Below are 10,697 nucleotides of genomic sequence, written 5' to 3' on the forward strand. Positions count from 1 at the left end.
AGAGAGCGATAATTTGACGCGTGTTAGATGCCCATTTATCTCAGTTTTGGGAGATCCGATCTGAAAAAGTGATGGGATAAATCTAAGGAACAGTTCAATGATGTGGGCGTATTCTTAAATTCAGCAATGCAAGAAGATTCTAAACGCTGGATAGTTATTGATTGTCTGGGCGATAGTGAGATCCAGCCAGCTCCTTGCTGGAAGACTATCACTGCGATGTGAGCTCTCACTCTCTCTCTCTCTCTCTCTCGCTCCCTCCAGGCCCGGATGGTTGCAGCTGCAACAAGCAACTTGTGTGAGGCAGCAAACGCATCAGTCCAAGGACACGCCAGTGAGGAGAAACTCATTTCCTCGGCGAAGCAAGTGGCAGCGTCCACAGCACAACTCCTGGTCGCGTGTAAAGTGAAGGCAGACACCGACTCGGAGGCCATGCGGAGACTTCAGGTACAGGACAATTCTCCAAAACTACTGAGGCAGCTTCAACTCGATCACTATTTCAGAGCTGATCTGGCCCCTCCTGAGACTTGAAACAAAAATAATGCTTCATTCTGAAAGGATACAATCCCATCATCCAAATGACAGCGAGTGTCAGATATTGCCAGTTTCAGTCCAGTGTTATTGAGGGAACCTGATGGCGGTGACCCTGGGGACAGACAACCTGACAACCGGGAACAGCCTGATGACAATTCCATTTCTACAAAGTCTCATCAAAAATGAAATCCATACATTTGGGTCCACAATGAATGCAGTTTATATATGCTCTGCTCAGCATGATGTTGGTGTATACATTTCAGTGGCCCCAAGACAGACAGCCTGATGGTGGTGACCCTGGGGACAGCCTGACGACGGTGACCCCGGGGACAGACAGCCTGATGGCGGTGACCCCGGGATAGCCTGACGGCGGTGACCCCGGGGACAGACAGCCTGACGGCGGTGACCCCGGGGACGGCCTGACGGCGGTGACCCCGGGGACAGCCTGACGACGGTGACCCCGGGGACAGACAGCCTGATGGCGGTGACCCCGGGATAGCCTGACGGCGGTGACCCCGGGGACAGACAGCCTGACGGCGGTGACCCCGGGGACGGCCTGACGGCGGTGACCCCGGGGACAGCCTGACGGCGGTGACCCCGGGGACAGACAGCCTGACGACGGTGATCCCAAGACAGACAGCCTGACAACGGTGACCCCGGGGATGGCCTGACGGCGGTGACCCCGGGAACAGCCTGATGACGGTGACCCCAGGGACGGCCTGATGACGGTGACCCCGGGGATGGCCTGATGACGGTGACCCCGGGGATGGCCTGAGGGCAGTGACCCCGGGGATGGCCTGACGACGGTGACCCCGGGGATGGCCTGACGACGGTGACCCCGGGGATGGCCTGAGGGCAGTGACCCCGGGGATGGCCTGACGACGGTGACCCCGGGGATGGCCTGACGACGGTGACCCCGGGGATGGCCTGATGGCAGAGACCCCGGGGATGGCCTGACGATGGTGACCCCGGGGACAGCCTGATGACGGTGACCCCGGGGACGGCCTGAGGGCAGTGACCCCGGGGATGGCCTGACGACGGTGACCCCAAGACAGACAGCCTGACGGCAGTGACCTCGGGACGGCCTGACGGCAGTGACCCCGGAGACAGCCAGCCTGATGGTGGTGACCCCGGAGACATCCTGCCTGACGATATTTTGTCCTGTTTGTTTTCCAGACTGCAGGAAATGCTGTGAAACGGGCCTCAGACAATCTCGTCAGAGCAGCTCAAAAGGCCGCATTCAACAAACCAGATGAGGAAAATATTGTGGTGAAAACGCGATTCGTTGGAGGAATTGCTCAGGTTTGTATTAATAATGTTCATATTACAGAGAAGGTGGTGCTGGAAGTCTTAAAGCGCATCAAGGTAGATAAATCCCCGGGAACTGATTAAGCAAATCCCAGGACATTGTGGGAGGCTCGGGAGGAAATTGTGGGTCCCCCAGCAGAGATATTTGAATCATCGATAGTCACAGGTGGGGTGCTGAAGATTAGAGGGTAGCAAATGTTGTGCCTTTGTTTAAGAAGGGCTGCAGGGAAAAGCCTGGGAACTACAGGCTGGTGAGCCTCAAATCTGTAGTGGGTAAGTTGTTAGAAGGTATTCAGAGAGACAGGATCTACAGGCATTTAGAGAGGGAAGGACTGATTAGGGACAGTCAGCATGGCTTTGTGAGTGGAAAATCATGTCTCAAATTTGATTGCATTTTCTGAAGGGGTAACCAAGAAGGTAGATGAGGGCAATGCAGTTGATGTTGTCTCCATGGACTTTAACAAGGTTGGTAAATGGTAGGTTGGTGCATAAGGTTAAATCTCACGGGATCCAGGGTGAGGTAGCCAAATGGATACAAAATTGGCTTGATATCAGAAGACGGAGGGTGGCTGCAGAGGGTTGTTTTTCAAACTTGAGGCTTGTGACCAGCGGTGTGCCTCAGGGATCAGTGTTGGGTCCACTGTTGTTTTTCATTTATATTAATGATTTGGATGAGAATTTAGGAGGCATGGTTAGTAAGTTTGCAGATTGGTGGCATGGTGGATAGTAAAGAAGGTTATCTTGGATTGCAATGGGATCTTGATCAATTGGGCTAGTGGGCTGACAAACAGCAGATGGAGTTTAATTTAGATAAATGCAAGGTGATGCATTTTGATAGATAAAACCAGGGCAGGACTTACTCAGTTAATGGTAAAGCGTTGGGGAGAGTTATAGAACAAAGGGATCTAGGGGTACATGTTCATAGCTCCTTGAAAGTGGAGCCACAGATGGACAGAGTGGTGAAGAAGGCATTCAGCATGCTTGGTTTCATTGGTCAGAACATTGAATGCAGGAGTTGGGATGTCTTGTTGAAGTTGTACAAGACATTGGTAAGACCACACTTGGTATACTGTGTGCAGTTCTGGTCACCCTATTATAGAAAGGATGTAATTAAACCAGAAAGAGTGCTGAAAAGATTTACTAGGATGCTACCGGGCTTGATGGTTTGAGTTATAAGGAGAGGCTGGATAGATTAGGACCTTTTTCCCTGGAGCGTAGGAGACTTGGGGGTGATCTTATAGAGGTCTATAAAATAATAAGGGGCATAGAGCAGCTAGATAGTCAATATCTTTTCCCAAAGGGAGAGGAGTCTAAAACTAGAGGGCATAGGTTTAAGTGAGAGGGGAAGGATACAAAAGGATCCAGAGGGACAATACTTTCACACAGAGGGTGGTGAGTGTCTGGAACGAGCTGCCAGAGGATTTATCCTAATCTATCAGAGGATTAGATGGGGTGAACAGTGAGAGCCTTTTTCCTCGGATGGTGTTGGCTAGCACGACGGGACATAGCTTTAAATTGAGGGGTGATAGATATAGGACAGATGTCAGAGGTAGGTTCTTTACTCAGAGAGTAGAAAGGACGTGGAATGCCCTTACTGCAACAGCAGTTGTCTCACCAACATTAAGGGCATTTAAATGGTCATTGGACAAACATGGATGATATTGGAATAGTGTAGATTAGATGGGCTTTAGATTGGTTTCACAGGTCGGCGCAACATCGAGGGCTGAAGGGCCTGTACTGCGCTGTAATGTTCTATGTTAGAGGTAGTAGTAGCAGTGAGTACAATTTTATCTTTTAAAAGCATTTAGACAGTTACATGGGTACGATGGGTATAGAGGGATATGGGCCAAACGCGGGCAATTGGGACTAGCTTAATGGTTAAAAAAAAAAGGGTGGCATGGACAAGTTGGGCTGAAGGGCCTGTTTCCATGCTGTAAACCTCTATTAATTTATGCTGTTGTTAAAATATATTTATTCGTGTCTCATATAGGTTTACATTAACAATGCAATGAAGTTACTGTGAAAATCCCCTAGTCGCGCCTGTTCGGATACACTGAGGGAGAATTTAGCACGGCCAATGCACCTAACCAGCATGTTTTTCGGACTGTGGGAGGAAACCGGAGCACCCGGAGGAAACCCACGCAGACACAGGGAGAATGTGCAGACTCTGCACAGACAGTGACCCAAGCAGGGAATTGAACCCGGGTCCCTGGCGCTGTGAGACAGCAGTGCCGCTGTGCAGATGAGTTCTTGAGTAATGTTGCCCCCAAAAGTGTTCATTCATTACCCCTCTGCTCGCTGAGACCTACATTGGCTCCCAAACTAGCAATGCTTCCATTTTAAAATTCTCATCTCTGTTTCCGTGATCTGAGCCCTCCCTATCTGTATAACCTCCCTTGGCTCCATAACCCTCCCAAACTGCGCTGACCTCATTCCGACCTCTTCAACATGCTCCATTTAAATCACTCTGGCTTTGTATCTTCAGCTGTTTGAGCACTAATCTCTGGAATTCCCTCCCTAAACCACCCCTCATCAAAGCTGCTTCCTTCAAGACATTCCTTAAAACCAACCTCTTTGACCACGTTTTTAGTTATCTGTACTAAGTTGTCCAAAAGGAGCTTGGTGTGTGATAAAGACACTATATAAATGCTCATTGTTTTCCTCCCGACTATTAATATTGATATGTTTTTAATAACTTCCATGGGCAGCATGGTGGCACAGTGGTTAGCGCTGCTGCCTCAGAGCGCCAGGGACCCGGGTTCAATTCCCAGCTTGGGTCACCGTCTGTGTGGAGTTTGCACATTCTCCCCGTGTCTGCGTGGGTTTCCTCCGGGTGCTCCGGTTTCCTCCCACAGTCCAAAGATGTGTGGGTTAGGTTGATGGGCCATGCTGAATTGCCCCTTAGTGTCAGGGGGATTAGGATGGTAAATATATGTGGGGTTACGGGGATAGTACCTGGGTGGGATTGTTGTTGGTGCAACTGGCCTCCTTCTGCACTGTAGGGATTCTATGATTCTATTTTATGAAAACTAGATTTTACTAGTGAATACAGCAAACGGGACACACACTGCAGTTGATTTGATTTCTGCTCTATGAGGACTGTATCCCTGTTTCTGTTGTTTCTCTATCTTTGCTGTGTTTGGGAGTGACTCTGACACTGAGTGACTTGTTCCGAGTGCAGGCCTTGCCTTTCACTCGAGTTAAGTTGACCTGCGGGACCTGAAGCTAGGTTTTTTTTTCATCTTGAATCCCGGCCAGGAATTCCGCTCGCTCCGAATGTCAGGGAGGATCTGAAATTCCCAATTAAGTGACATGTGATAGCCCCTGTGAATTTTTCCTCTGGGAAAACTGCGAGGGTGTTAGATTTCTGGGAGCGTGCACTTCATTGTGAGGAATGTTTCTCTGGATTCTGTGGCCATGGGGAACACGAGGGAGGTTCCAGGAATGAGGAACAACTTTTCATGTTGCAACTTCAGTAAACTCCTGCTGAGCAACTTTGAAGCTCTGACCCACGTTTCTGAACAGTTTCATCAATTTAATGTCTATAGAGATATTTAAAGTAATAATTTAAGATACAAGTTCATCCAAACCCTGTCCCCGAAATATTACTTACAATCATAGATTAATGTGGACAAAGGGAGGCCATTCAGCCCATTGTGCGTGTGCTGGCTCTTTGAAAGAGCTCAATAGAATAGAATCGATAGAATCCCTACAGTGCAGAAGGAGACCATTGGCCCATCGAGTCTGCACTGATCACAATCGCACCCAGACCCTTTTCCCATAACCTCACACATTTACCCTGCTAATCCCCCGGACACTAGGGTCAATTTAGCATGGCCAATCCACCTAACCCGCACATCTTTGGCTATGCTATCCAATTCGTCCAAACTCCCTGTTCTCTTCTCATTGTCACAGAATCATTACAATGCAGGAGGAGGCCATTTGGCCCATTGAGTCTGCACTGGCTCTCTGAAAGAGCACTCAACCCAATCCCATTCCCTTGCCTTATCGCCGTAAACCCTGCACTTTCTCTCTTTTCAGGTAGCGATCCAATTCCCTTTTAAATACCGCAATTAGAATAACCTTCACCACCCTCTCAGGAAGTTTGTTCCAGACTCCAATTACCCTCTGGGTGAAAACATTTTTCCTCAATCACTTCTATTCGTTTTACCAATTATTTTGAATCTGTTCCCTCAAGTTCTTGATGCTCTCTTAAATATGAACAATTTCTCATTATTTTCCCTGTCCATACCCCTCAGGATCTTGAATATCTCTATACAGTCTCCTCTCAGTCTTCGCTTCTCCAAGAAAAACAGCCCCAACCTCTCCAATCTATCCCCATAGCTACAGTTGTTTATCCCTGGAATCGTTCTCGTGAATCTCCTCTGTACTCTCTCCAGTGCCTTTGCATCCTTGTATGGTGCCCAGAACTGGATGCAGTCTCCAGATGAGGCCTAACTAGTGTCTTAGACTATTTTATACGGTCTCTCCATATTCTTCCTGTCAAAATCTGTCCCCTCACACTTCTCTGTAATGAACTTAATCTTCCCAATCCACGAATGTCCTTTTGAAGTTCAGACTATCCGGAAAATTCTATGCCTTCAAGTACTTATCCTCTTTATAAAGACATTCCTTCCAGACATTTGGGGCAGAGGAAGAAATATGGTGAGGAGAGATTTTGTGTCCATCAGTGTGAGAAATCTTCATGCTAAGTGGGTTCTTTCTCATACTCTGAATCTCCTGTTGTGGCATCCACAGACATTTCGGTGTTCATTTAATTCTGAAAAATTTTAAGAAGAAGTCCATTTTCTCGCAAACGTTCCACATTCAGGGACAATTTAGTCCATCTCTGTTCTGGCTGCAGACTCTACTGATTTAATATGGAGAATCTATAGTTCTATCTAGTTAGTGTGTTAGATATTTATAAAAGATCTTCATTATTTCTGTGGTGTTGACTGCCACTTAACAGCAGAAACTGTTCCAGAAAAGATGCAGTGCTTGGCAAATTCTATCAGGAGACAGCTTGCATAAACCTGATTTGTCCTGAGTTTCACAGGCTGAGGGTGGTCGAGCTGGGCTGCTTAATCTAATAAAACTCGGATAAAATAGAGAAGCCATTTTCCCTATGAGCGAGTGGGAAAAAGGGGAGAACAATCTTAAATCCGGCTCAGCTCATCCCAGAATGAAATTGGAAAGCAGTTTAACTTGGGGAGTGCTGGAAATCCAAAGAGTGAGGGTCAGTCGGTATTTTTGGGCCTGAGATCTGCTGCTTCGCATTGTGCAGAGGTTTTGGAAAGGATCTGGAACAAAGGCAGGAAAGTGAATTTGAGATACAGATCGACTTTGATCTAATGACATGTCCAGTTTGCGTGGCACGGCAGCACAGTGGTTAGCACTGCTGCCTCACAGCGCCAGGGACCCGGGTTCGATTGCCGACCTTGGGTCACTGTCTGTGTGGAGTTTGCACGTTCTCCCCGTGTCTGCATGGGTTTCCTCCGGGTGCTCTGGTTTCCTCCCACAGTCCGAAAGACGTGCTGGTTAGGTGCATTGGCCGTGCTAAATTCTCCCTCTTTGTACCCGAACAGGCGCCGGAGTGTGGCGACTAGGGGATTTTCACAGTAACTTCATTGCAGTGTTAGTGTAAGCCTTACTTGTGACTAATAAATAAACTTTACCAGTTTACCTCTTCGCTATAAACAGCTGTTTTGACTGCTGTTTCCCTAATGTGTGTAAGCTTTGAATTTTGAGGAGCATCCAGTACTGTTACCTGTTTGCAGATTGCATTTAGTCCACGGCCAGTAACCTTTCTGGATAATAATTGCCACCTTCTGACAAATTTGGCACAGTGACTCCGAATTCACAGGCGCTAGGGCAAGTCAGCCTCAAACACCAGAAGGTTACAGGCACCAGAGAGAGGGAGAGAATTTGTCCCTTAGCAACTGGATCCCAGGTTACTGAAGCCCCTTTTCCTTTTGATCTTTGCATTCTCCTGACTGTACAAACCTGTGAGGCGAGGTTAAGATTACATCGGGTGTAAAATAGTTTTAATTCTCTCAGTAATTGGACAGCTTGCCATTGTCAATGCTCCTGCTGACCTCCATTGACCCCCAGTTAAGAATGCTTCAATTGTAAGTCTCATCTTTAATTTCAAATCCCGCCCATAGCCTCGCAGTTGTCCTTGTACCTAGTACTCTGGCCTCTTGAACATCCTCGGTTTTTCCCGCTCCACCATTCTTTAGCTACCTGGACCCTAAATCCTCGGAAATTTTCCTCACTGCCTCTGTTACTTTCTTTCCTCTGTTAAGACACTCCTTCAAACCTGCCTCTGACCAAACTATTGGCCACCTAACCAAATATCTCCCGATGTAGTTGTTCATTATTTAATATACTGTCCGTTGCACTATGTTGAATCATAGAATACCTACAGTGCAGAAGGAGGCCATGCGGCCCATTGAGTCTGCACCGACAACAATCCCACCCAGCCCCTATCCTTGTAACCCCACGTAATCCCCCTGACACTAAGAGGCAATCCCACCCAGACCTGTTCCCCGTAACCCCAAGTATCTACCCCACTAATCCCCCTAATCTACACATCTTGGGACACTAAGGGGCAATTTAGCATGGCCAATCCACCTAACCTGCACATCTTTGGAGTGTGGGAGGAAACCGGAGCACCCGGAGGAAACCCACGCAGATATGGGGAGAATATGCAAACTCCACACAAACAGTGAGCCGAGGCTGCAATTGAACCCGGGTCCCTGGCACTGTGAGGCAGCAATGCTAACCACTGTGCCGTCCAGTGTTCCGGTGCCGTTCCTCAGGAGGCTTTTACTACGTTTACGATGTAGATGCGAGCTGTTGTAAACCTCTTTACTTTGGCGTAGAAGTCAGTTGACTATCTTTGGCTTTTCTGCAGATCATTGCAGCGCAAGAGGAAATGCTGAGGAAGGAGAAGGAGCTGGAAGAAGCTCGCAAGAAGCTGGCACAGATTCGGCAGCAACAGTACAAATTTCTGCCGTCGGAACTGCGGGAAGATGAAAGCTAATCCTCGGGACGATTTTAACCAAACAGGTTGTGCATCAAACGGATCTCTCAGTCCTTTCAAAATTTGAGCTACTTCCAATTGGAAAGCTGATCATTTTGTATACCACAGAGGTGGAACTTGGATTTATCCAATTATAGATCATAGTCCAGAATATGTTAGTTTAGTATTGGCTTCCTGTATTCCCAAGGCTTGCATGCACTAAATACATATCAGGGAAGTTTACAGACAAAGATTAATGGGGTCAGACCACACGACACTCTGTGCAACAAGAAGAAGTTCATGTACAGAATTGTTACAGAGGATCTGAGTCTGTCCAGCTAGGTTGATGTAGGAAGATGGGACGATCGAGTGAATGCACCCAGGATTGATAGAGGGGGGAGCTGTCGGCTGAGCAGAGGATTGTTTTTTTTTTGAAGTATGCAGGATTCATCCAGTGTGTTTGCGAAGAGTTCCTTCCTGCTCCAAGACTGAGTGCAGAGCAACAGTGTCTTTCCCTTTGGGAATGAACACCAACCCATCTGAAAGCTGTGTAAGTTTACCTGGGATTGTGTTCTGTTCTGGGTTATGGTTATAGATCATTCACTCACTATTGCCCTATCACCTGTTTCTGAACAAAAATTAAATCATGAACAAAGAAAAAAAATCCACGTTGTGTTTACAAACCTGACTGCTCCACAAACCTCAATATCGACACGCACTAAAAGGCACGATTAAAGGGTGCAAGGAAATTTCAAAGGGGACCCTGCCTTTAGTTTCCAAATACTTGTAATATTTTCTGCTGATGGATGTCCTTCCCCACCCCAGTGTTCCTCTTCACAGGCCCATCTGTTTCTCACATTTTGCCATATTAGCTGCACAATTGCTTTTGGCATTTGTTTGTTTAATTTGCCTTTCTATTGGCTATGTTACTCTTCCTTTGTTGGTCTCACTGAATCCACTCGACGAAACCCAGCTCCACTGCCTGCCTCACATGTCTATTTAAGTAGTGTTCCCAAAGTCTTAATGCCTGGGGGAGTTACTGATTGAAACAGCGCTTCCCCAGAATTGCCTTGTATGGTTTCCTTTTGGATTTGTACCACCCGGGCTGCTGAAAACAGATTCGACTCCCCTCTCCGTTTGGAAATTTGCATTCCACAGGCCTGCATCAAGATGCATTGAATCCTCAGTAAGGCAGACTTGCATCTCCCAGCCTGGTTCCTGGTGACCTGTTAGTCTATAAACGAGTATTGGAAAGTTCCTGATGTAGCTGTCTGTTTTGCAAAACCACTGAGACATTTGAATTTTTTTTTTGAAAAGTAAAATGAAACTTAATGTATTGAAGTTATGCGAGTAATATTCTAATACTGGCCTTCATGTTTGAACTGTTTTTAAGATGGTATGTTCAAAATAGAAAAGGTGCACGTGCAAAATAGATTGTTGGTTAACGCAAGCTCCTGTTAGCTTGCCTGACTTCCTATCACCCAAAGTTTAAATGAAGCATCATGTGTAACTGCCATGACAGAATGTATTACTGTATGTAACATAAACTGCTAATTTATCGGCCACAAAAACTATTTTTTGTATTCACAAATAAAAGGTTTCAAAGGAAGTCAAAGCTCTCACGGGATTTTCTGCAAGTTCACGTGAATAGGAACTTCGCTCCAGAATCAATTACGCTCGCTAAACTCACCTCATTCTAAAATCTACTGTGCTGAATCCCACTCACCCACCACCCCTGTACGACATCCACAATGCCTCGATTTTCAAATCCTACCTGCTGCTGCTGTGCAAATCTCCCAACATAGAATCCCTACACTGCAGAAGGAGGCCTCTC

General features: G+C 47.0%; 1 protein-coding gene across 7 annotated transcripts in view; it reads left to right on the forward strand.

Annotated features, from left to right (window-relative positions):
- The window catches only part of LOC144480588 (talin-2), a 410,923-nt gene extending 400,458 nt beyond the window's left edge, over nucleotides 1-10,465 (forward strand). For all 7 annotated transcript variants that reach the window (XM_078200210.1, XM_078200216.1, XM_078200214.1 and 4 more), the window contains 3 exons: nucleotides 262-444; nucleotides 1,708-1,833; nucleotides 8,756-10,465. In XM_078200210.1, the coding sequence (XP_078056336.1) occupies nucleotides 262-444; nucleotides 1,708-1,833; nucleotides 8,756-8,884 (438 nt within the window). In that variant the 3' untranslated portion in view covers nucleotides 8,885-10,465. The remainder of the gene's footprint in view (nucleotides 1-261; nucleotides 445-1,707; nucleotides 1,834-8,755) is intronic.
- Nucleotides 10,466-10,697: the final 232 nt, after the last annotated feature.

The sequence above is a fragment of the Mustelus asterias genome, chromosome 29, assembly GCF_964213995.1.
Source record: "Mustelus asterias chromosome 29, sMusAst1.hap1.1, whole genome shotgun sequence".
In the NCBI taxonomy this organism is placed as follows: domain Eukaryota; kingdom Metazoa; phylum Chordata; class Chondrichthyes; order Carcharhiniformes; family Triakidae; genus Mustelus; species Mustelus asterias.